Source organism: Bubalus bubalis, chromosome 6 (genome assembly GCF_019923935.1).
Source record: "Bubalus bubalis isolate 160015118507 breed Murrah chromosome 6, NDDB_SH_1, whole genome shotgun sequence".
Taxonomy (NCBI): Eukaryota; Metazoa; Chordata; class Mammalia; order Artiodactyla; family Bovidae; genus Bubalus; species Bubalus bubalis.
In genome coordinates, this window is record NC_059162.1 from 74,480,617 (window position 1) to 74,508,515 (window position 27,899).

At 38.1% G+C, this 27,899-nt stretch overlaps 1 protein-coding gene across 1 annotated transcript; it reads right to left on the reverse strand.

The window, feature by feature from the left end:
- Positions 1-137: 137 nt before the first annotated feature.
- On the reverse strand, positions 138-27,899 carry CTH (cystathionine gamma-lyase). Its single transcript, XM_006077617.4, has 12 exons — positions 27,563-27,899; positions 23,609-23,690; positions 21,764-21,859; positions 18,586-18,695; positions 16,031-16,162; positions 12,391-12,448; positions 11,860-11,937; positions 10,594-10,746; positions 6,009-6,130; positions 4,682-4,734; positions 986-1,124; positions 138-706 (listed from the first exon to the last, which is right to left on the reverse strand). Exons 1-12 carry the CDS (start codon positions 27,728-27,730, stop codon positions 680-682), a joined length of 1,218 nt encoding a protein of 405 aa, XP_006077679.1. The 5' UTR covers positions 27,731-27,899; the 3' UTR covers positions 138-679.

The following is a 27,899-nucleotide window of genomic DNA, read 5'->3' on the forward strand; positions in this document are numbered from 1 at the left end:
GCAAACACTAAGATTTGAGTATGATTGTTACACAATTAAACTTATAAATTCAGTGTCTGAGATCTCTAAGAGTTGGGAATTAAAAGGGCCCAGGAATATACTTTAATGCCATATAATGCAGAAATATCACAATGGGATGCATGTGGTAATTAGATTTATTCTTAAAAAAATAGTAAGTACAACCTTAAATCAGTAGAATTTCACAGACTTTTCAGATATTTGATTTTTGGCTTATGATAATTAAGTGTAAACCATTGCTTTGAGTGCTATCTTCAACAATACAAAAATCACACTTAACTTAAGAACATTTATTCAATAATTTAAATTCCTCAGAAAACATCAAAAATGAATTACCATTACATTGTAAACATAATCAATATAAATCTTAAACTTGAAAAAAAGAATACAATCCCCAATAGCATCACAAATCTCACCTCCTTCAGAGGCACATGTATATCAAAATTAATAAAAAGATCTGAACAGAATTGACCTGTCAGTTCCAATAAGGGAAAGAGGACATTTTTTAACAGGGATGATCCCAGGAAGATTACAGCTGTGAAAGGTAACGAGGTGCCTTAAAATTTTCATTTGAAAATTCTGTGGAGGCTCATTAACAGTCCATTCAATTATTCAGATTTGATCGTCTCAGGAAGCAGTCACCAACAGCAATTCCGGGATGCTAGTTGGAACTTGCATTTGGAGGGTGCTGTATTAATGGTGCACAAGAAAAATACATTATTAAACCTCCAGACAAAGGCTTCACCTCCTCCAAGAATTCTTTTCTGACAACTACCTTCTTTTAAATCTGCACTTTGGACTGAGTTCCCCTGCACATTTATACATGCTACTGTAATAAAAGAAGAAAAAACCCTTTACAGAGAACAGTGAGGCCACTCTAAAAACATAGTGGCTTCCCCCCCACCCTCAAGATTAAGCACACACACGCCTGCACAAACACACACACACATACTAAAACAAAACTTACAGCTGCCTTCAAAGCTTGATCTAGATCATCCAGTAGGTCTTGTTTATCCTCTAAGCCCACTGAGAGTCGAATAAGTGTGTCACTAATTCCAAGGACTTCTCTGTCGCTCTTAGGCACTGATGCATGGGTCATGATTGCCCTGGAAGAAAGAGTGAGCAAATTTCTGATCACTATATTGTAGCAGTGGAGGCATGTTTCTGTCTCATAAATTGCAATTATTTTCAATTATTTTCAATTATTCTAAATATCAAATCCTTCATACATATACCTGCAATGTTTTGTAAACAAAAGATTGAGGAATTGTGAAAATTATCTTTTCTAGTCATGCTTTTAAATGAAAACCACGATTTTTTGTTGTTTTTATACCTTCAGTGAGGTATACTCAATCAGAAACTGAAAGTGCCAGTCAAGTGCTCGCATACAGGAGGGAAAGACATAGCTTTCAGTGTGTAAATTTTAACACCTACCTGAATGAGGCCTTGGCCAGAAGTCAACACCCCACGACCATCCAACTGTACTTATAAGAGGCCTCTTGGACCAACAGCTGGTAAGAATTAATTGTGTTTGGATCAAAGGATCAGTCCAGAATTGGACCTTCTGAGGCAGATCAGGGGAAAAACAGCCTAGGATTGCTAGTAGCAATCACTAAGCACTAGGAATTAATTTCAACTCACAGTTCATGACACAGAGGCTCAGAGGATGTTTAAAACCATCTAGTAACTCACTGTCAATCGACCTGTGTAAGGGTAGAGCACCTACACCACAGGCACTACAGTAAGAGCTGGGAAACGAGAAGGAAGAGAGATTATTTTTACGGTAGGTAACAAACCAGAAGCTAAAGACTATGACAACTCACAAAACAGAACAGTCTACGGTGAACGTTAAACAAGTATGGACAACAAGGGTGGCTGGAATTCAGTGGAGGCTGAATCTCTGTGGGCTGAGGCATCGTGGAGGAAAGGCTTACAGTCTTATTGATCACTTGAGTACACTGCCCCCACACCCAACCCTCCCTTCTCACATCCAGCGGAAGGAATTACTTTCTCCTACCCACTTTAGGCCCATGGAAAGAAAATCTTAGTAAGTGAATATTAAATGAATAACCTCTTTTATGACTCTAAGGAAGTGATGCTCATAGTAAATGAATATCCTCTTCTATCACTCTAATGAAGTTTTACACACAAACATCCTCCTAGAAATTTCTTCCTTTTTAGGTTTCTAATTCCCTGAAAGAGAGTGAATACTCAGAAACAAGAACTTAGGCCTCTGGGAGCAAAAGACAGGTATATGAATCTCAGCCCCTCCACATACTGGCTGAGTTGGACTTGTAAGTTACCAGTCCTCAAGTCAATTTCCCCATCTGGTACAGTGTTACCGACATTTTACAACCAAGGAAACTGAAATGGAGAGTGGATAAGTGAGTTTTCTAAGGCCACTGAGCTAACACATGTTGTTAGGCTGAGAGACCGACCCAGTACCCGTTGGCTCTGCTTCTCTCTCGCTGATTGCAATGCTGCACTGGTTGCAGCATTGTTGGGAGACTCGAAACGAGGAGGACAGAGCAGACAAGCTCTGACCTAAATTTATTCTTCCGCTGGCATTGGGGTTACAGCCTAGCTGGAGTGCCCAATGGCCAAGCAACTTTAAACCAAATCCCTAAATAAATCAGGTGAGGTCTACTTTTAAGAGAGTCTTAAACTAATACCCACTGTATTACTACAAAAAATAAACCAATTTCATATGCTGAGTGTGCCCTCTTGTGCATCCAGACTTACTAGCAGGCATCTTCCTGAAAGACTAACAAAAACTTCTCTGTCTTATCTTAATTGTTTGAATCATTATTTGGCCATCATCTTTTTAAGATTATGAAATTGCCTGACTCTCCCCATGAACTGTAAACTACTATAACAGGACAGGAAACGTGCCTACATTCTTCAGTTCAGTTCAGTTCAGTCGCTCAGTCGTGTCCGACTCTTTGCAACCCCAAGAATCGCAGCACGCCAGGCCTCCCTGTCCATCACCAACTCCCGGAGTTCACTCAAACTCACGTCCATCGACTCGGTGATGCCATCCAGCCATCTCATCCTCTGTCGCCTCCTTCTCCTCCTGCCCCAATCCCTCCCAGCATCAGAGTCTTTTCCAATGAGTCAACTCTTCGCATGAGGTGGCCAAAGTACTGGAGTTTCAGCTTCAGCATCAGTCCTTCCAAAGAACACCCAAGGCAGATCTCCTTTAGAATGTACTGGTTGGATCTCCTTGCAGTCAAAAGGACTCTCAAGAGTCTTCTCCAGCACCACAGCTCAAAAGCATCCATTCTTCAGCACTCAGCTTTCTTCACAGTCCAACTCTCACATCCATACATGACCACTGGAAAAACCATAGCCTTGACTAGATGGGATTTTGTTGGCAAAGTAATGTCTCTGCTTTTCAATATGCTATCTAGGTTGGTCATAACTTTCCTTCCAAGGAGTAAGTGTCTTTTAATGTCATGGCTGCAGTCACCATCTGCAGTGATTTTGGAGCCCCAAAAATAAAGCCTGACATCCCTGACATTCCTCAACACATAGTTATTTCAGAAATGTTTATGAAAATTAAAACACAGAAATATACCATGCATCTAATACAGCTGAAAATTAATAGCTAATGATATTGATTTATCCCTGCAATAATTATAATACATGGTCATAGAAACTCACCTCCCTGCTCACTGTTTTTGATGCAAAGCCTCAAGAGTGAAGTTGCTAACATATTTCTGTGTGACATTTGATCAATCAGCAAAACTTTCTGAATCTTTGTTTCTTTGTCTGTAATATAAGTTGCTGGACTCCCGGATCTTGGGTTTCTGTGTTCTAATATCCTCTGGTGCTTTGATAAAATTAGATGAATTAGCTAGGTGAGATAGTGAAGGGCCAGGAATACTAAGTTAGATTTGGGGGTTTATCTCATAGAGCCTTTTACCCCAGAGAAAAGAAAATAAATGGACCTGATGGTAACTAGTAGGGCTCTCCTCTGACAAATAAGAATGTGGAGGTATTTTATCAGAAACACATTCTCTGAGAGCTTTGAAATCAGCCCTTCCGGTTCAGTCTTCAACCTCCCTTATAGGACAGAATCTGGTAGAATAAGTAGCCCTGGTTCAGAGGTCAGAGAACCACTGCTGAAATCTTCTTCAGGCAAACAGAGAAAAAAACAAAACTTGGGAAAACACAGCTTATTGATCCCGGTAGATTTTTAACAGGGTCTCCATTCTTTTGTGGAGAAGGCAATGGCACCCCACTCCAGTACTCTTGCCTGGAAAATCCCATGGACGGAGGAGCCTGGTAGGCTGCAGTCCATGGGGTCGCGAAGAGTCGGACACGACTGAGCGACTTCACTTTCACTTTTCACTTTCGTGCATTGGAGAAGGAAATGGCAACCCACTCCAGTATTCTCACCTGGAGAATCCCAGGGACAGAGGAGCCTAGTGGGCTGCCGTCTATGGGGTAGCACCGAGTCGGACACGACTGAAGCAACTTAGCAGCAGCAGCCGCAGCAGCCATTCTCCTGAGTTAAGAGTCCATTCCAACTGGACAATGCCATGCTGCCCTTATTGCTAAATAACTTGAATGATCACTGATTTTATCCTACTCCTTTCTCAAACAATCATTACGGCTGAAATCAAATTTAAAATACTGAAAAAAACAGAAATATACTTACGGAAGCTCAGCAAGACTTTCGTATCCTCCCAAGCTCTCAGCCAGAGTAAATAACTATGGCAAAAAAAAAAAAAAAAAAATATATATATATATATATATATATATATCAATTTAGATTCTCCACTAAAATAAAAATACTAAAAAAAAACCTAAAAATAAATGTTTTTAATACAATGACCCTGCAATGCGAGATGGAAAATTGTGGCAATTATGAATAATTACTACAAAATAATTATTACAAGAACTACAAACTGGATAAAAACTTGAAGAAAAAATGAAAATAAAATCCATAACAATGAGGCCATTAACAACTGATCTCACCAATTAGACATACTGTGTGTTAATTTTTAAAACATTAAGAGTTGATCAAAATGAATCTTCTATACCTTCCTCATTTGACCTATTATAAAAGTAAACCTTAACATGAGCTCTCAAACCTCAGAATTATTACATTTGAGACCCAGCTCTGTGGTTACCCTTTATATAAAAATCTCTTAATATCTATTAAGTTATACAAACTTACTCATTAATATGTACCATTTATCAAATGAATATATCCATTTAACCCCATCCTGGAGTAGAAGGGAAAAAAACTCAGTTGTTGCATTTAGTGTTACTGTGTGTTACAGAATTTTACAAACATGTTAAAAGTTACTTTCACAACTGTATGCAATTAAATGTACACTACTATATTTCTGATTTTAGAAGTGGACAAATTTTAGAACCAGTAAGACTTTGACTAATCTGGCAGCATTCTTTTCTTTTCTTTAGATTTGTAGCATTTAAAACTCAGAGTCTTAAATACATGACTGCATGTGCTCAAAGTAAGCCCCGAGCATGGAGGTACACAGGCCTCTCTCCCAGGGCTCTGGAGAGACTCCTACCTCTATGTACTTTAGACAAAGGCCACCTTTCCCTCACTCCAGGCAGACACAGCCTGAGAGGCACAGGGTTCAGGAAGTCCTTCCTAGGCTGGATTTCAGTACAGTTTTTCAGCAGTGCACTGACACAGGACGGAGGTTTTTCATAATATTTCATTTGAAAAGGCAGCTAGTTCACTATAAATTTAAAAACAAATGGCTTAGAACATTCTGTCTCTCTCAAATGGATGAAAGCCTCTGCAGAGTTAAGAAAATGAACATGTTCTATCTGCTATCGCATCACTCGTGCTTCAAGTGATTTTCTAACCCGATGCATTTCATGGCAAAGAGGTTTGTGGATGTGACCTGCAGATACAAACACATTAATCTGAGTTGGGTGGAAGTGAGAAATAACGCTATAAGAAGACCTTAATGTCTATAAATTAAAAAACGATTTTGTAAAGTTACCTTTAAGTTCTTGAGGAAAGTTTCAGCATGTTGAAGAGAGCCCTTGATATAAAAGGTGATCATCCCCGGGCAGCCTGCGCACTGACGCTTGGCCAGCTCATGCTGAGGATGAGAAGGCAGCCCTGTAGCCATAAAGGATAATCAATGTCTTATTTCAGAGTCAAACATGCAATTTCAGGACAACAACAACAACAAATCACTGTTCGTTTAAGTCAACTGCAAATCAGGCTAATAACAGGCTTTATGCCATGTTCACATCTGACCTCTTGTTCTGGCCCCTGTCTATCTTGTGAAAGTGGTTCAGTCATGTCCAACTCTTTGCAACTCCATGGACTATACAGTCCATGGAATTCTCCAGGCCAGAATACTGGAGTGGGTAGCCTTTCCCTCCTCCAGGGGATCTTCCCAACCCAGGGATCGAAGCCTGGTCTCCCGCATTGCAAGCAGATTCTTTACCAGCGGAGCCACAAGGGAAAACCAAACTGCCATCATTTTGATCCGTCTTTCCTAGTCTCCCCTAGCTCTAGCCATGCCAGCTTTCTTTACACCAGTGGCACTGAACTTTTCCTTTATCTTGGCACTTTTGCACATGCTATCCCTTTAGCCTAGAACATTCTCCCGCTCACTGCCCCCTTCCCTCTGTTAATTATATCCTCTGTAATTTCTCACTTAATATCTGTCTTATGCATCAGGCTAACTCCATGAAGAGAAAGCTATTTCTTTTGTTAATAATTGGATTCCAGATCGCAGTACAACGCCTGGCCCATGGTTTGCAGTTGATAAACATTTATTGAAGAAATCTGAATTGCCTTGTCCAGGCACTTTTAACAAATGCTAACCCATTTCCTCAGGGCACAGTCCAAAACTTTTCTCCCTCTCTCCATTCAAATACACACCAGTCAACAGCTCTTTACCTAGTGTACATATTAGGGCATTTAGTCTCATTTGTATATCTGCCTTGGCTTACATAAATGCCTTAAACGCAGGGATCAAGCATAATTCTCCTTTACACCCAAGACTCTATGAATGCACACCTCAAAAGGGTTTAAAATAACTATTTACTTATGACCACCACAATATAAAAGTCTGGTAAAATAAATTCAAAGAGTGGCAAAATGATAGGATACTGAAAGAGGAACTCCCTAGGTCAGTAGATGCCCAATATGCTACTGGAGATCAGTGGAGAAATAACTCCAGAAAGAATGAAGGGATGGAGCCAAAGCAAAAACAATACCCAGCTGTGGATGTGACTGGTGATAGAAGGAAGGTCCAATGCTATAAAGAGCAATACTGCATAGGAACCTGGAATGTCAGGTCCATGAATCAAGGCAAATTGGAAGTGGTCAAACAAGAGATGGCAAGAGTGAATGTCGACATTCTAGGAATCAGCGAACTGAAATGGACTGGAATGGGTGAATTTAACTCAGATGACCATTATATCTACTACTGCGGGCAGGAATCCCTCAGAAGAAATGCAGTGGCCATCATGGTCAACAAAAGAGTCCAAAATGCAGTACTTCGATGCGATCTCAAAAATGACAGAATGATCTCTGTTCATTTCCAAGGCAAACCATTCAATATCCAAGTCTATGCCCCAACCAGTAATGCTGAAGAAGCTGAAGTTGAACGGTTCTATGAAGACCTACAAGCCCTTTTAGAACTAACACCCAAAAAAGATGTCCTTTTCATTATAGGGGACTGGAATGCAAAAGTAGGAAGTCAAGAAACACCTGGAGTAACAGGCAAATTTGGCCTTGGAATACGGAATGAAGCAGGGCAAAGACTAATAGAGTTTTGCCAAGAAAATGCACTGGTCATAACAAACACCCTCATCCAACAACACAAGAGAAGACTCTATACATGGACATCACCAGATGGTCAACACCGAAATCAGATTGATTATATTCTTTGCAGCCAAAGATGGAGAAGCTCTATACAGTCAGCAAAAACAAGACCAGCAGCTGACTGTGGCTCAGATCATGAACTCTTTATTGCCAAATTCAGACTTAAATTGAAGAAAGTAGGGAAAACCACTAGGCCATTCAGGTATGACCTAAATCAAATCCCTTATGATTATACAGTGGAAGTGAGAAATAGATTTAAGGGCCTAGATCTGATAGATAGAGTGCCTGATGAACTATGGAATGAGGTTCGTGACATTGTACAGGAGACAGGGATCAAAACCATCCCCAAGGAAAAGAAATGCAAAAAAGCAAAATGGCTGTCTGGGGAGGCCTTACAAATAGCTGTGAAAAGAAGAGAAGCGAAAAGCAAAGGAGAAAAGGAAAGATATAAACATCTGAATGCAGAGTTCCAAACAATAGCAAAGAGAGATAAGAAAGCCTTCTTCAGCGATCAATGCAAAGAAATAGAGGAAAACAACAGAATGGGAAAGACTAGAGATCTCTTTAAGAAAATTAGACATACCAAACGAACATTTCATACAAAGATGGGCTCGATAAAGGACAGAAATGGTATGGACCTAACAGAAGCAGAAGATATTAAGAAGAGATGTCAAGAATACACAGAAGAACCATACAAAAAAGATCTTCATGACCCAGATAATCATGATGCTGTGATCACTCACCTAGAGCCAGACATCCTGGAATGTGAAGTCAAGTGGGCCTTAGAAAGCATCACTAAGAACAAAGCTAGTGGAGGTGATGGAATTCCAGTTGAGCTATTCCAAATCCTGAAAGATCATGCTGTAAAAGTGCTGCACTCAATATGCCAGCAAATTTGGAAAACTCAGCAGTGGCCACAGGACTGGAAAAGGTCAGTTTTCATTCCAATCCCAAAGAAAGGCAATGCCAAAGAATGCTCAAACTACCGCACAATTGCACTCATCGCACACGCTAGTAAAGTAATGCTCAAAATTCTCCAAGCCAGGCTTCAGCAATATGTGAACCATGAACTTCCTGATGTTCAAGCTGGTTTTAGAAAAGGCAGAGGAACCAGAGATCAAATTGCCAACATCCGCTGGATCATCGAAAAAGAAAGAGAGTTCCAGAAAAACATTGATTTCTGCTTTATTGACTATGCCAAAGCCTTTGACTGTGTGGATCACAATAAACTGTGGAAAATTCTTAAAGAGATGGGAATACCAGACCACTTGATCTGCCTCTTGAGAAATCTGTATGCAGGTCAGGAAGCAACAGTTAGAACTGGACATAGAACAACAGACTGGTTCCAAATAGGAAAAGGAGTACATCAAGGCTGTATATTGTCACCCTGCTTATTTAACTTGTATGCAGAGTACATCAGGAGAAACGCTGGGCTGGAAGAAGCACAAGCTGGCATCAAGATTGCTGGGAGAAATATCAATCACCTCAGATATGCAGATGACACCACCCTTATGGCAGAAAGTGAAGAGGCACTAAAAAGCCTCTTGATGAAAGTGAAAGAGGAGAGTGAAAAAGCTGGCTTAAAGCTCAACATTCAGAAAACGAAGATCATGGCATCCGATCCCATCACTTCATGGGAAATAGATGGGGAAACAGTGGAAACTGACAGACTTTATTTTTTGGGCTCCAAAATCACTGCAGATGGTGACTGCAGCCATGAAATTAAAAGACTCTTACTCCTTGGAAGGAAAGTTATGACCAACCTAGATAGCATATTCAAAAGCAGAGACATTACTTTGCCAACAAAGGTTCGTCTATCAAGGCTGTGGTTTTTCCAGTGGTCATGTATGGATGTGAGAGTTGGACTGTGAAGAAACTGAGCGCTGAAAAATTGATGCTTTTGAACTGTGGTGTTGGAGAAGTCTCCTGAGAGTCCCTTGGACTGCAAGGAGATCCAACCAGTCCATTCTGAAGGAGATCAGCCCTGGGATTTCTTTGGAAGGAATGATGCTAAAGCTGAAACTCCAGTACTTTGGCCACCTCATGTGAAGAGTTGACTCATTGGAAAAGTCTCTGATGCTGGGAGGGATTGGCGGCAGGAGGAGAAGGGGACGACAGAGGATGAGATGGCTGGATGGCATCACTGACTCGATGGACGTGAGTCTGGGTGAACTCCGGGAATTGGTGATGGACAGGGAGGCCTGGTGTACTGCGATTCATGGGGTCGCAAAGAGCCGGACACAACTGAGCGACTGAACTGGACATGTAAGTCTGCTAATTCACATTAGTACTTAAAGATTTGTGAGAAGTGAAGGAATTTCAAAAAAGGTAAGAGAATTTCAGGGGAATTTTGTTATCAAGTTTTAACTTGGTAAGTATAAAGTCTCAATGTATATCAGATAAAAGTTAGAGCTAGTACAGAATAGCAGACTGATAAGATTGTAAGCAAATCAACTGGAAAGTACAAGGTTGTAATTCTGGAATGTTGTTCAATCACTAAGTCAGGTCCAACTCTTCAAGCAGAGTCCAGGCATCCACTAGACTATTAGACAACTCTAGGCTAAAGAGCACATCTATCTTCTTTACCATCAGACCTACATACAGCAGCACTCAATGATAAGCGGACAACAAAAAAAATACATGAAAGCACCTAACTTACAAATGTTACATAAACAGAATGCAAGGGATAACATGTAAAATCCTAGAGTAACCACATGTGCTTAGAAAGCAGATTAACATACCAGGATAAATAACCTTTTCCACCTGAGGATTCGACTCCAAAAACTGAGCAACTGCCATTCCGTTTTCGAAATGCTTCTCCATGCGGACTTGTAAAGTCTTCAGACCCCGATTGCAGAGGTAACAGTCAATAGGAGATGGAACTGCTCCAAGAGCTGCAAAATGAATATGTCCTGGGTTAGTTTGAAGGTGAAGACAGACCCAGAAAAGCCTCTCGCCACTCTTTTTTATCATAGTGACTATGGGAAGCTAACAACAAAGCCCAATATTTGAGTTTTAGTGGGAAAAATTAATATATCAAGGAAGAAGCATGAGAACGAGGCATAAAACATGCTTAGAGAAATGGGCTTTAAAATGAGAAGGGAAATGAATATCCTAAAAACAAAGTACAAACACAATCACATAAATTTTTCAAATATGAACATCAATAGTCCTTTCCATGATTTTAATAAAAGGACACACTGAACATAGCTTAATCTTGTATTTCTTTGAAAGAGTATTAAAGCACACAGAAAAAATAGCAGTTCAGCTTCTATTATTCCTGGGTGTTCTACCAACATTCTACTAATATTTAGCTTCTGTCTAAAGCAGCCTGTGGTTTCCTAGGCCTCCAGGATATATGCATCATTCCTTCTTTTTATAAATGAAAGGAACTTAGCACACAATAAATTCTGGTTTCCATCATCAGTGCCCCCTTTTGTTGCTCTAACATTTATTCCCTAGAAGGGGATTTTTATTCCTAATTATACTGATCTCTGTCAAATCACATTGGTTAAAATCGAGCATTTTTCAATAAACTCTTATGGACACCTGAGATAGTAAACAATCTAAACAGAAAACTGATATTTAGATATCTGTTGAAAAATACAAGTTTATATCTTAAGTACCATTTAAAATTAGATATCATTCCAGATATAAAAGGTATAGTATAAGAAAGCCATCATTCCAAATGTTTAAAAAAAAAAAAATCCATTGTCTTAAAACTAAAAATTCACTTGTGCTTTAACAAATTGTGATCAAAGTTGACATGGATTTGAAAAATAAGAAAACATCCCTTGGCCATGCTGTAAAGCTCTATTATGCTATAATAAATAGTATTTTTATAACTCAATTTTTCTTTCCTCTAAAAAAATCAGAATTTTCCTTCTATTCCCCATTTCTTTGTAAATTAGAGGAATGCTATCACTTCACAACACTTAGTGGAAATACAATATCAAATGTAGCCACTTTGAGAGCACAAGGGGAAATTCAGGCTTTTTAATACTTACAATTTTGCAAGAAACGGAGCCTATCATGAAGGCTCTCAGAATTCAGTGACACTAAGCCCATTACAACATCACTGTGACCTAAAAACAAAACCAAAAAGCTTTAAGTTAAAAAACAATGTATAAACATTATTCCTCAGCTTATAATTTCTAAAATTAGACTTTGACTTGAAAAAATCTGGGGAAAAGCCTTATAGAATAAGTTTAAATACACTTTACTCAGTTTGGTAGTAGCAAAGGCTATATCTAAAACAATAAAATTAAAATCCTATAAAATATAAGTGTTTCTTTGTAAGCTGTCAGCAGGATAAAATCTTTTACAGTAAATTTTAATCCTTTGCTGATGTATCATGAGCATAGTTTTGTCTGCTATAAATGAAGTCCTATATTTAATCAAAGGATAATTCTCTAACTTTCTACCTGTGTCAGAGAAAATCTGTATAATAGTAGAAGAAAAAGGATAAAAGGATAAAGCCTTATGCTATTATCATCTATCCATGGAAAAGAATGAAGTGTAGACTATGTGTGTCTTACCATTCATGTATTTTGTTGCTGAATACATACAAATATCAGCTCCCAGAGACAAAGGCCGCTAAAAGGAATAAAAAAAGGTTTTTATTTGAAATGGGAAATCACTTGAAAATATCCTGCATTACTTACCTATTTACTATTGTAAATTCCACCCCTATTTTAATTTTTCAAAAATACGTACATCTTAAAATTTTCCAGGACCTCTATTTACCTTTCCCTTGATATCATCTTTCCCTTTCCTCCCTCACACCAAATAAAACTACAAAAGTATTGGATTCATTATTCAATCCAAAGGCAGACGTTTTCTGGAAATAGCAGATAACACAGGTCAACAGGCCTTCTGAACTTGTTTCTTTAGAGCAATTGCTGACTAACCCCTAAATTTATTACCTACAGAAGACATGCTGGCATTTTATGACTCAGTAAATACACAGAATGGTTGACACAAACACTTAGCAATTGTTATGTCAAGTAAATGTAAAACTAATTTGCTTAGGTTTTTAATCATTAAAACCTTAGTGTATGCTGTGGTTATTCATTTTATTTGTCACGATCTTGACTCTTAATTACTCTTCTATTATTCTAGTTTTGTCAAGTGTAAAATCACTTGTACAGAAGTGTGTTTAGATTGGTTTCCCTCACCCAATTTTCTTGCAAAGTAGTTCTTCAGTCTTAGACGTCTTTGTTTACAGTGAAAATTAATAACCAACTTATTCACTAAACAATATAATATCAACATCTTTTCATTTAAAATTTCTTTAAAATAAAGTGTGTGTATGTGCAGGTGTGTGTATGTGTGTGTGTTTAACCTCACCATTTGGAGGCTGGGGGACTTTTCATGTAAGTTCTCAAAAACAGGACATTTTAAGTAAAGCATTGCTCAAAGCACTCTGTACATATGTGTCTACTCATCTCTAAAGTGATGGGTCAAATTAGACAATGTGTGAAGACTGTTCCAGTGCTAACATTCTGTAAACCCTATGGTCAAATGAAAAATAAAAGCCTGTAACTAACATCTGTTGATCTCATTATGCTCCAAAACTCATGTTAAATAGTTCACATAACTTAGTGAAGCAGTGTTCAAAAATACTTCAACTCAGTAAAATCAGTATGTTTATGACTCTAATTGTACAGACAAGGAAAAGGAACTGAGAAAAATAAAATAGATCACTCAGATTTTAAAAACTGGTAGAGTCAGAACTCAGACTACCAGAATCCAGAGATTCTACTCTGAAACTTTATGCTGGTATGTCCATTTGCCTTTTGTGAGACTTGCAGAAGATCAAGAAGACAAAAGGCAGGAAAAGAAAGAACATACCCAGTTTTCATGAGGGTAAAACAAAGAGAGGATTTTTTCAGATTTGCTTTGTGGAACCAATGCATGTGGTTGCCTAGGGACAATGTGATTCTGATTAATTCAACTGGAATGAATCCAGATTGAAAATTGCAGTTCCTGGCAAATGGAATATGATGTGGGCTTCAGAAAAGTGGAAAAACTGGACCTATTTTAGTGACAGTAATATGAGGAAAAGGGCCAGGCCTGATGAATAACCTGGGCAGGCTCAAGCTAAAACAATTCATGCAATCTCTTTGAGAATATACAGGACTTATGATGACTCAGCCAGAGCAATCCTCTGCTGTATTAACTGCCCTACTCCAAGTGGTAGATGAAATAAGGAGCAGGTATAAAAACACCCAGAGTGAAAATCACCTGGGACAAACAGATGATGCCAGGAGATTTTTACTTGGAAACAGACTGCTTTACTTGAGCTAAGAGTCAGCTGAAGTATCACAAGCCAAAGGTAGACAGATGGCACATGAAACCATCTGGATACAATATAACCAGGAAATGTGTTTCAGAAAAGAAAGATGAAACACGGTAGTGCCTTCTGAATAAAACGGACTAAGGTGAAAACAGCTTTGTGCAAACTCCCAGGGAGTCAGTCCCTCACATGGAGGCAGCAGCCTGGGCCAACTTCAGGGACCGATAACAGAAGAAGGAAATGTAAACTGTTTTAGCTTGTGAACATCAGCCTAATTGAAGAGCTGAAGAAAATGAGCTGGGCTTTTAGGAACTCTACAGAATACAGGTGAACTACAGGAAGTGCAATAAGAATGACCACAAGGTACAGACAGAAAGTAAAGAGCAGGGAGATGGTAACTCCTAATAAGGAAAGGAAACAGTTAAGTTACTCAGGGAAAGAGAGGTAGAACATGTGGGCAAACGGCAGACTACTAGGCAATTATAGAAAGATTCCCAAGATGACCTACCAAAAGGAGCAAAACAGAAAGGAAAAAGTACAAGGTAAAAAAGAAAGGGATTGAGGATGGATGGGAGGGTTTGAGTTGGGAAGAGATGTATGAAAAGGGATAAGCAGGAAAAGAGTATAAAAGGAGAATGATAAAGGAGCTGCACAGATACAAGGTGATACATAGAATACGAATTTAGGATACAAGTCAGGTAAAGATACAGAAGGAATGGTCTATGAAACATGAAGAGAAGACAAACTAGAAAGAAGGGAGGGAAATAGAGAAATAAGATGTGTTTTTATCTGGCTAGCCTTGCAAATAAAAGGAAAAGAAAAGCTATACTCAGTGACGTTTCCGTACATGATGGACATCTGCAGGACTTATAATGACATGTATGTATATATATATACACACAAAACTGATTTAGAACCAACACATAAACATTGAAGCCCCTACTATGTGTAAGGCACTGACATATACAATCATATAATAAGGGCAGGTCTTCAGAGAGTTTACAGAGAACCTAAAAGCTTTAATGAAGATAATATTTAAAAAACACAAAGTCCCATACAATATACTAGCCTAGGGTTGAAAAAATATTAACTCATGGTAGGAAAGATCCAATTTCATTCTTTGTCTAATCAATAATTGTGATTAGGTTTTATGTAACTTGGGAAATAGATGGGGAAACAGTGGAAACAGTGTCAGACTTTATTTTTCTGGGCTCCAAAATCACTACAGATGGTGACTGCAGCCATGAAATTAAAAGATGCTTACTCCTTGGAAGGAAACTTATGACCAACCTAGATAGCATATTGAAAAGCAGAGACATTACTTTGCCAACAAAGGTCCGGCTAGTCGAGGCTATGGTTTTTCCTGTGGTCATGTATGGATGTAAGAGTTGGACTGTGAAGAAGGCTGAGCGCCGAAGAATTGATGCTTTTGAACTGTGGTGTTGGAGAAGACTCTTGAGAGTCCCTTGGACTGCAAGGAGATCCAACCAGTCCATTCTGAAGGAGATCAGTACTGGGTGTTCTTTGGAAGGAATGATGCTAAAGCTGAAACTCCAGTACTTTGGCCACCTCATGTGAACAGTTGACTCATTGGAAAAGACTCTGATGCTGGGAGGGATTGGGGGCAGGAGGAGAAGGGGACGACAGAGGATGAGATGGCTGGATGGCATCACTGACTCAATAGATGTGAGTCTGAGTGAACTTCGGGAGTTGGTGATGGACAGGGAGGCCTGGCGTGCTGCGATTCATGGGGTCGCAAAGAGTCGGGCACGACTGAGCGACTGATCTGATCTGATCTGAATGTAAACAAGTCCTTCCTCTCCTAATTACAAGTACCTGTATAGTCTACCAATTATGCCAAAAATATAACTTTCATTTACCTGGAAATATGCTGACATAAAAGTGTTATCCACAACCAAAATGATGTCTCCATGTTTATGGACCGTATGTGCGCAGGCTTCAATGTCAATCATCTTCAAGCTAGGATTTGTGGGGGTTTCAATCCAAACAAGCTAAAACAATTCAGTAAATGATACAGTTTGTAAAAATACACTAGACAAACATATATCTCATGCACTGTAACCATCTGGGAGGCTATACGGGAAGACCATGGAGAATGAAGTTTAAAGGTCTGAATCTGAATCCTAGCCCCATGAATTTCTGAGAGGTCATCACAGCTAAGTAACTAACCCTCTATGTTCTCCCAATTTTTCATCTGTACAATAAGATTGATATCATTTACTTTATACAGTAGTCATAAGGATCAAATGAGATAATGTACATATAAGCAGAAGAACACTCAAGTTAATCACTATAATTATTTTCCATTAAAAAGAAGATGAATTCCAAAGACATACTCCGAAGTCAGGGAATTTTGCTCTCAAAGATAAACAAAAGATTGTGTAAGATTACATTCTGGAATTTTCAGTAAAGAGAACTATTTGATACCAAAAATATTATGACTAGTAACTTAAATAATGTCAGATGCACTAGAAACTACAAAATAAGTCTGCAGAACCTAAAGAAGAGCATGGGTTTTGGAGTGAGGAAGAGAAGTGACACATACACAACAAAAAACCCGGCCAGAGCTCACTTAAGAGACGGTATCATACTATCTGTCCATTCCAAAACCTAGCACAATCCCCACATCATGTATGTTTGATAGTTATTGAAAAGACCAAAGAACAGAATTCTATTTGTTAAACAAGCTGCTACTCTTTTGATTGACATTATCTACCGTGCTTTGCTTTGCTTTGCTTCGTTGCTCAGTCATGTCCAACACTTGGCGACCCCACGGACTGTAGCCCGCCAGGCTCCTCTGTCCATGTGAATTCTCCTGGCAAGAATACTGGAATGGGTTGCCATGCCCTCCTCAAGGGGATCTTCCCAATCCAGGGATTGAACTCAGGTCTCCCACACTGCAGGTGGATTCTTTACTGTCTGAGCCACCAGGGAAGCCTGACAATATCTACAGCTTTCTTTTAAAAAGGGTTAATGATTCTTTCTTCATTGCCTATATAAATGAGCAAGTGATCTGGCTTAACATTCATCCTATTTTAGAGTTTTACTATAGAAAAGACAGGGTAGTTAAAATAATGCATATTCTACAAGAGCATAATTATTTGAGAACCTATAAAAATTTATTCCTGGGTAAGAATTTATCATTCCCATTCATAATTTTAAAAAGTAATTAAAATAAAAATAAGTAAATAAATACAAAGTAGATTTTATCTAGACTTTAAAAATCTACTTTAAATGATGAGGCAGATATATCAGGGGGGAAAATGTATTAATTAGAGTTGGTAAGGAACCACTACATAAAGTTCTGCTGACAAGAATTAATACACACACAATTTGCTTTCCCCCCTTAGAAAGACTCAGATCATCTATTTTAATATCTTTTCTCCCAAGGTAGAAAAAAAAATAAGTTCCTTTGAAAACAAACCTTAATCACTCAAAGAGCACCCTGGAGTTAATCTTCAAAGTAATTTGTATGAAAAAAATTTTTTTCTCTTTTTTAGCATTCACAGCAACATAATCTTGAGTACAAACCTTTTAATCATTAGCAAAAAGTTGGAAAAGGCTGATACTTATAAAAGATGCTGGTCCTTCTTTTCCCCATGCAGAATTTCAATGAGGTTCCAAGAAAGAATATCACATATGCCATTCATTCCCGCACAAAACACCTTCCAGTGGCATACAAGCCTTCCCAGGACGGAGGCTAAGGATCGCCTGTGGCCCTTCTGGGCTTCTATTATTTTGCTGAAGTATCCTTCAGAACCCTTAACACTATGCTTATTAGGATTTGGGAGTTTACAAGGTTCCTTTCTGTAACCTAAACTCTGTGATGACTTCTGTTACCAATACTAGCTTGGTAATGCAGTTAAGAATTGTCTGCTTTTGCTAACAAATTTTTTAACTGTCATCATGTATTGGGTACCATAATAAAGATTTCATATGCCTTATTATCTCTGGAGGAGGGCATGGCAACCCACTCCAGTATTCTTGCCTGGAGAACCCCATGGGCAAAGGACCCTTGTGGGCTACAGTCCATGGAGTCACAAAGAATTGGACACAACTGAGCAACTAAGCACAGCATATGCCTTATCTCATTTAATTCACCCAAATACTTTTTAATAAAGCAGGTAAAATTACCCCTATTTAGTAAATGAAAGAAATGAGACTTTGATTAAATAATTTGCCCATGATAATACACCAACTATGATATAGAATTAGAATTTGAATCCCACTACAGAATGCATGTACCTAATCATTAAGCTACAGTATCCAACAGAAGTCAGACCTATCCTAATCTTGATGGCTTCCAATAGCTTCCAGGAATATTGGTTATTCAGATTTAAATTATGCCCTCAAGTAAACAGAAATGATGAAAATTTAAAAATCACAAGGAAAAACAAACTGAAAACTGAGTTACCTTGGTTTCTGGTGTAATAGCTGCCTCTAGCAATTTGGTTTTGGAACAATCAACAAAAGAAATCTTTAATCCAAATTCAGTTGCCACCTGCCTGAAGTACCTGTTTGTACCTGAGGCAGAAGAGAATCAGATAAAATGAAAAAGAACATTGTATTTGGAAATATTCATTCCTTAAAAGTATAAACACTTTAAAAATATGAGGAAGTGTCAATCACCAATAAAGAAACAACCAAAAGCAAGTCTACTTTATTTGAACCTTCTTGTATGCTAAAGAATGTACTCAGTTGCTCAGGTGGGTCCATGCGACCTCAGGGACTACAGCCCTCCAGGCTCCTAGGCTCATGGGATTTTCCAGGCAAGAACATTGGAGTGGGTTGCCATTTTCTCCTCTAGTGGATCTTCCTGATCAGGGGATCAAACCTGCATCTTCTGCATTGGCAGGTGGATTCTTTACCACTGAACCACCTAAAGAATATAGGGCTTTAAGCCATACTAAAGAATATAAGGCTTAAATTTTAAACTAAAAGTATAAGAGTCAAATAAAACACACTTGATACCCACACCAAGTGGCATGAAGCAGAAAATGTTTCTTAACAGTCTCTACTCTTCAAACATAAAGTGGCATGCTCCCTAAAACATCAATATCTTTTTCTAACAATTCCTTCCTAGTATTTAAATCTAAAATAAATGAACCAAAATCAATGAAATGTTCAAAGTAAATTTTCAGACTGATTATACTTTGGTAATAGAAAAGAACTAGTTATTATCCTTTGTACTTTCTCGATATTTTTGTTATGTGCTTCCGAAAGCCTTAAAAGAAAAATGAGATCAAGTAAACCAAACAACTAGAGTTTTATAGTGAAAGAAGATAAATCATTCAATTTAGAATAGTTAATTTTATAAATACTGGTCTGGATTTAAGGTTTATATATGCAAAATTAAAGAAAAATTTACCATTATGGACAGTGAACCAAAAAAGGAAGAAAGAACTTTATCATCAAAGACTCACTAGACCTTTGGTAGACTCACCCTAGGTAATGTAAGATTGAAAAAGAATGTAAAGAATTGTTTAAAAAAAAAATCAACAGCAATTTTCAAGATTTTGTACCTAGGTTTATCAAGAGGTTTTAATAGTGTATTATAATAGCATCTAAAGGTTTGTTTTTTCTGTAATTTCAATTCATCAAACTATCATAGGGAGCTGTGATAAAATATAAAGCTTTTTACAAATTTCTGAGAGGGATAAAATGATTATTAAGAGTAGGTCTCTTCCTTCAAAGAACTTACAGATTTAACTTGTTCAAATAGGAGATAGACAAAGTGATAATATTCTAGAAGTGATCTTTTAGTTATCTGGAAGCACTTGGAATATATATGTACATACATGCAGAGTACATCATGAGAAACGCTGGGCTGGAAGAAGCACAAGATGGAATCAAGATTGCCGGGAGAAATATCAATCACCTCAGATATGCAGATGACACCACCCTTATGGCAGAAAGTGAAGAGAAACTCAAAAGCCTCTTGATGAAAGTGAAAGAGGAGAGACAAAAAGTTGGCTTAAAGCTCAACATTCAGAAAATGAAGATCATGGCACCTGGTCCCATCACTTCATGGCAAATAGATGGGGAAACAGTGGAAACAGTGTCAGACTTTATTTTTCTGGGCTCCAAAATCACTGCAGATGGTGACTGCAGCCATGAAATTAAAAGACGCTTACTCCTTGGAAGGAAACTTATGACCAACCTAGATAGCATATTCAAAAGCAGAGACATTACTTTGCCAACAAAGGTCCAGCTAGTCAAGGCTATGGTTTTTCCAGTGGTCATGTATGGATGTGAGAGTTGGACTGTGAAGAAGGCTGAGCGCTGAAGAGTTGATGCTTTTGAACTGTGGTGTTGGAGAAGACTCTTGAGAGTCCCTTGGACTGCAAGGAGATCCAACCAGTGCATTCTGAAGGAGATCAGTACTGGGTGTTCTTTGGAAGGACTGATGCTAAAGCTTAAACTCCAATACTTTGGCCACCTCATGCGAAGAGTTGACTCATTGGAAAAGACTCTGATGCTGGGAGGGATTAGGGGCAGGAGGAGAAGGGGATGACAGAGGATGAGATGGCTGGATGGCATCACCGACTCGATGGACATGAGTTTGGGTGAACTCTGGGAGTTGGTGATGGACAGGTAGGCCTGGCATGCTGCGATTCATGGGGTTGCAAAGAGTCAGACACGACTGAGCGACTGAACTGAACTGAACTGAACTGATGTACATTAAAAAAAATATTTTTTTTTTGCTGTTGTTTTGAACACAAAAATCAGTCTTACTTAAAGATAAGGGCAACTAGTAGTCCTTACCTTCCCACTTACCACCTTATATAACTAGCATTTAAACAATTTGGAATAAAAGATCTTAAATTTGTATCCACAGGCTACAAAGAGTAAGGCCCTTTGATCTTAAAATTAAAATGATAAATGTTGAGTACAGTCTTAAGCACATTTTTTGGAGAAAAAGGTCCATAGCTTTCATGGGTTTTCAAAAGGGTCCCTAAAAAAAAAAATCAAGGAGCATGGTGCTTAAGAGTTGGGTAGAGTTAAGCCCTTTGAGAATGACCTGGACTATAGACATTTTCACTGCAGGAAAAAATTTTAAATTATAGTAGAACACTATCTCTCTAAATACTATCTTCTCTAGAGCAGAGTATGTCTCAAATAGGTCATCCCAGCAGCTTAAATGGGATTCCCAGATGGAGGGCAGTAAGAACCCACCTGCCAATGCAGGTGATACAAAAGATGTGGGTTTGATCTCTGGGTAAGGAAGATTCTCTGGAGGAAAAAATGGCAACTGACTCCAGTATTATTGCCTGGAGAATCCCATGGCCAGAGGAGTCTGGCGGGCTACAGTCCATGGGATTGTAAAGAGTTGGACATCATTTAGTGACTGAGCATGCATGTGGCAGCTTAAATAAAATTGTTATTAAACAATCAGTCTTATAAGCAGTTCTAGAGCATAGACCCCAGATGTTTCTGCTCCTCCTTTACCAAGTGTGGAGCAGCATGGAGGTGTTCATCATATTTTGAAAAGATAATCAATAATCCAAGTAGCAATGTTAATATGATTCAGGACCCATTTTATTGTCTATAAAATAACAGCTGAAACAGCATGAATGAGAGAGGTCACCTACCTCCATACACATCATCCATACAAATAATTTGGTCTCCTGCTTTTAAGAGATGGGTAATGGTCACAGTGGCTGCTAAACCTGAAGCAAAGGCCAAACCTAAAATAAAAACCAAGCTAGAGTAAGCCAAAATGCCAGGTTAAAAAACACCTACAGTATTTATTTGCATTATGTTAAATCCCTCTCTCTGCTGACTAAAGGACAACCATCACTACTGAGTCATCAGAAATCCCCTGATTAATACCATTACAAAATCCTCCTTTCTATTTCAAAAACAAAAAATACTTAATTCTGCTTTGGTTATAGCAACATCTCTCTGAAAAGCTTCAAAGAAATAATTGTTTACAAAATTCTTAGTCAAAAGATCAATTGCCAATTAAATTACAGTTTAAAAATATCAAACTCTAAAGAAATTTCAAGTTTTAGGAAGAGAGCTAAGATATGATTCATCCATTAACTATATGATATTCAACTGAGCAAACATTTTAACAAAATTCAAAATCATACCTGAGATGTGTCTGATAAATTTAAATTTTATTTAAAAAAATGTTTTAATGTGGATTCTCTTCTAAACATATGTGATCTGGAATCACATATTGAACAGAAATAGTGAAGTTGAACAATAAAAAAAAGCTGGCACTGTACATTAGACCCTGTAAAGGAAAACATCCTACAAAATATCAATATATCACCTTGATGATAAAAAATCACCTGTGACTGATAGATGGGATATCCAATGAACTTGAAAAATGTAATTATTTCAAAATTTTCTCAGAAAAGTTGAGGTTGGCATTGCAATTTTCTACTAGGCAGATGCACAGTCCACCCATGAATTCATATAGAAAGCTAACCTTGAAATCCAATTCAAAACAACCATGTTTTCTGCAGCCCACCTGTAGAGTGTCTAGCATATGAACCCTCAGCTTTAATACCCTCTGTGGGAAATGTTCCCCATACAGTATTAAATTTCAGAAATTTGGTGTTTAAAACATTCTCTCATCTAAAAAAAAGAAACCCCAACAACTCATGTTAATATTTCTAATTCTTACACTCTTGCTGTGAGAAAACTCCTAAGACTCTTATTTTCTAACTCATTATTCTGCCCTCATTTAGTATCATTTGTATAAAAAATACAAAGATGATTTAACAGCCATTCATTCTATTCATGGAAAGAGTACTAGATCTGAGGAGTTAATTTGTTATCTCTGAAAGCACAGTATCAAGGACACCTGGCTATTGCAAATGTTCCTTGGTCCTATTCTTGGGCCCCAGTAGCAGCTGACATGAGATTCCCTAGAACTTACTCATAAATTTCTCATAATTTTAAAAGCCATTTATACTTTTTTCCCTATGGAATGACTATTCAAATCCTGTGTTAATATCTATATTAGTTGCCTTCTCATTAACTTGTAAGAGATTTTTATATTGAAAAAGTAGCCCTCTGCTTAAAAAAAAAAAAAAAAAAAAAAAACTACACACAATGGCAGGTGAATGAACCAGAGCATTAAAAAGTTTATGTTCTCATGCATGGTGTTATAAAACTTGGTTAATTTGTATCTATTTATATTGACAGCTCCAAGTGAAGAGTGAATTTACATGAATACTAAGTGACACATTCTGCCATTTTGCCTCTATTCAGATTTACTTTTACTTTATAGCTACACATATACATATGAAGTCCACTGTGCAACCTGGGGCAAATAATTCAATGTCTTAGAAAAATAAGAGTTTTGAACTAGCTGATTTCCTTATTTCTTTCCAATTCTACATTCCGTGCCTCTATGATTTTCTCTATACAAGTAAGAATGAATTCTAGATTTTACAAACTTTGAAACGAAAATCACTTACTGTACTTAGCCCCATCCAGCGCCGCCACTGCTTTTTCCAAGCAATTCCGGGTGGGATTTCCAGAACGGCTATACTCAAAACCCTGAAGGAAAGGAGTCAGAATTCACCCTAAGAGATTTAAATTTATTATCAGAGTCTTAACACGGATATCTCCACAACTCCAGGGGCATCCTACCATAAGGAGTTTCTGTTGTTTATCTATGATGTGTCTTGCCATTAGACACAAGAATGAGTATTATGTCAGCCAAATTGGATTAGAATTCTGTGTCTGCCACTTAGGAGCTATATGCCAATAGACAAGTTACTTAATATGTTCCAGAATCAATCTCTAGACCTGTAAAATGGGAATAAAATACAGGTATCTAGTTCATAAAATTGAAATGAAGATAAAATGAGATAATGTATAATAACTTCTTTGCATGATGCCTGGCATGTGCTAACCACTGGGATAAATGGTAGTTCTTATTATTAGCATTATTATTATGTTAGACTCATCTCTACCCACTAATCTAGGGGTATTAGGAAACAGGAATCACCTGAATCAACAAAGTAAACCTATTTCTAACCTACATGTCATTTCCTAAAAAATAAGTGATGCAAGTTCTGTTTAGCATCCAGCAGGAAGATATGGTTACAAATACCTGAAGTTCAGGTCTTAGTTCTACAAAAGTGACTCAGAAAAGGGAGTCATTCTCAGCAAAACAGCTCTACACAATCCTTTTTTAAAATTTGCATTATATTCCTTTTACACATATGGTACTATACTAGCTGAAGTCACCCAGTCATTTTATTTGATTTATTTTTATTGAGGTGTAGCCGATGTACAATATTACCTTGTTTCAGGTGTACAACATAGTGACTCACAATTTTTAAAGGTTATATTCCATTTATAGTCATTATAAAATATTGACTATATTCCCCATGTTGGTACCATGTATTCTTATAGCTTATTTATTTCATATCGTAGTATTTAACCTCTTAATCTCCTGCCCTAACTTCCCCCTCCCCTTTCCCTCTCCCCACTGGTAACCATGAAGTTCTCTATATCTGTAAGTATGGTTTTTTTTCTTGTTGTTGCTATAGTGACTAGTTAGTTTTATTTTTTAGCTTTCACATGTAAGTGATATCATATAGTATTTGTCAGTCTCTGTCTACATCCAGTCATTTTATTTAATCCTCACAACCTGCTCTGAAGAAACTAAAGCCAAATGTTACCAGGTATGTCAGAGCCAGAATTCAAAACCAGGATTTAAACACTGACTAAAAATCCTATACATACTTTTCTCCACCTGCTTCATACAGCACATAACAAAACATAACCACTTTTTACACCTGGTTCTGATTCAGGAGCTCCCAGTACTAATTACACACACATGTGCGTGCATGTGTGCTAAGTCACTTCAGTCATGCCCGACTCTTTGTGATCCTATGGACTGTAGCCCACCAGGCTCCTCTGTCCACAGGGATTTTCCAGGCAAGAATACTGGAGTGGTTTGCCATACTCTCCTCCTGAGGATCTTCCCAACAAAAACACATATATTACATAAAGGTATATGCTTTATACATATAAATATATATATATATATAATCTGTAGTTTATTTATTTAAGGTTTGTTGCCATGTTTTTGACAAACTGAGTAGACATATTTTATAGGGCTCCAGGATATCCTCATCACTCTCCACCATTGCCTCCTTGATACGACCTGCAGCTGTACTCCAGATGCAAAAAAACTGTTTGGAATCATGTGGCTACTGCCATGGAAAGGTAGCCCATGTCTTCCTAAATATTCATGGCAGAGATTTAACTTTGTGGAGAAAAAAGAAGCAAAAATTCCCACTCTATCACTCATTCAATGGTTTTCCAAATGGAACTGAAGAATTAGATGCTTCTCATTTCAGTTCCTCGAGTTCTCTTTCGTGCTCTTAACTGATATATTAAAGACAGTAAGAGGAGTTTGGGGGATTTCCCTGGCGTTTCAGTGGTTAGGACTCCCTGCTTCCACTGCAGGGGGCACAGGTTTGGTCCCTTGTTGGGGAACTATTAATAAGATCCCACAAGCAGCACGGCATGGTGGAAAAAAAAAATGAGGAGTCTGTGGATTTTATTGCCTGGTTGACTCTCTGAAAACATTTAATTATTAATATCATATCTAAATTATTAACTTTTGCATTAAATATTAAAGCTTGGGGAGCTACACGTTCATGAAGGCTTACACTGGGAAGGAACTTGAAAGACAGATGGTGTACACATTTTGATTACAAGTTACAATAGCTCAAAGTATCCTAAACCAGTTGTAGAAATGCCCTTAGAACCCCACCTCACAAAACAAAGGGCCATGTCTAAAAGAATTTCCTCAACTTATATAACACACTAAAGAGGTGTTTGAAGTATTGATACCACCAAGGTTTTAGATCTACAAAGTTTATTTAGTTACATTTGACACTGAACAACTCTTGAGTTAGGGTGCCAACCCTCTGCTCAGTGGAAAATCCATGTACAACTTACAGTCTGCCCTCCATATCTGAGGTTCCTACATATCTGTGCTTCTGCATCCCCAGATTCAACCAACCACAGGTTGTGCAGCACTGTAGTAGTTACAATTGAAAAAAAACAATGTATATGTGAACCCACACAGTTCAAACCCCTGTTGTTCAAGGACTAACGGTAATTTCTTTTGGACCTCAGCAACTTTTAAATACCACAAGATCCATCAAGTACTCTATCGAAAAAGAAAAAAGCTATATAATTAACACAGAGAGCTTTCTCATCTATGACTCGGGGTAGGTTCCTTTTCTATTAAAAAATATACAATACTTGTCCTGCGCTCTAATCTGGTTGTTAATGATCAAATGGAAAAAATGTACATGTGAACACTGCGAAACTACTAAGCAATTATAATGTATCATACCATATAGCTTAACTTACATATCAACAACTTACATGGCAGGTTCTATTATTAAAACATTTATTTACACAGGATAAGTTAAATTACTTATAAGTAAGTAGATAAGTTAAATTACTTCCTCAAGATTGCCCAGCTCAGAAGAGGTGCTGCTAGAATTCAAACCTAGGGCCTCTGACTACATGATTTATGCTCTTAATCACTAAGTCACACTGATGCAATGGGTTAGATTGTTGCTAACATAACTGTTAGTACAGGACTGCTGCTGCTGCTGCTGCTAAGTTGCTTCAGTCGTGTCCGACTCTGTGCGACCCCATAGACGGCAGCCCACCAGGCTCCCCCGTCCCTGGGATTCTCCAGGCAAGAGTGTACAGCACAGTGTGGATTAAAGCCCAAGAGTGGGTGGTGCTCTAGAGCAAGAATGAATCCCAGCTCCATTACAATGGCCTTTGCAATAGATGCTTAACATCCCTAAACCTCAGGTTTTTCATGAGAGAAATGAGAACTTAGTTCAGAATAGAATTGCTGTAAGGATTATCTGAGGTAATATATGTAATACATATGATATAATGTAGGTATGTACTGATATCTGGCATACAAGCAGTACTCAGTATCTATTAATAACTATTGGAATAATATTGGGAATTAATAGCTATTGGGAAGGATCTTGATTCCAGGTGAGTTATGACTTAGTTTTTTAAGTTGACTTCTTACTATATCTTTATAATTTTTGTTGCTTATGGTAACTCAAGGAAGTTATGATAATTTTGACCTGCAAATCTGCCCTAATCACATGAATATCAGTGCAAATCTATACAGCAAGTTAGACAAACTGTTCCCTCTAGTCCTGCTTATCAAAAGAAATATGATCACTGAACCATCCAATACAAAGCTTTATTACAAGGAGGTTTACAGGTATCATCCTTACAGTAAACATTCTTCGTGATAATACACAAATTACACCTTACAAATTACTTGCGTGCTTCTTAATTTATAAGCCATCTCTCTTTTACCGCCCAACACTGGACCGCCCCAGACAGACCCAGCTCACCGAGTGCTGGCCAGGAGCCCCTTGCTTGAACGTGGTGGACAGCGAGATGGGGGGCACTACAGCTTGGGAGGTCCATTGCTCCGGTTCTTGGCCCACGTGGATGGCCTGCGTAGCGAAATGCTGGAACCTAGGCAGGAATCCGTGTGGGGAGGCTTCTTTTTCCTGCATGCTGAGCTGCGAAGAAAAGAAAGAGTAAAAGAGCGAGGAAGATAAAACTATGAAACTGATGAGTCAGGACTTGAAAAAGACGGAAGAATCAGGTGAATGGGAGGTAAAGGTACTCAAGGGGAACCAACAGCGAATGCACAAGAGCCGAACCCTACCCCTCTGTAGCTGG

Excerpts from the sequence above, each read along its gene's own strand:
- CTH (XM_006077617.4), bottom strand. The coding sequence starts at position 27,730 with ATGCAGGAAAAAGAAGCCTCCCCACACGGATTCCTGCCTAGGTTCCAG. Across the intron at positions 23,691-27,562 it reads GGGCTCCTGGCCAGCACTCG|GGTTTTGAGTATAGCCGTTC; the intron begins GTGAGCTGGGTC and ends CCTTTCCTTCAG. Across the intron at positions 18,696-21,763 it reads TATGGATGATGTGTATGGAG|GTACAAACAGGTACTTCAGG; the intron begins GTAGGTGACCTC and ends CTTCTGCCTCAG.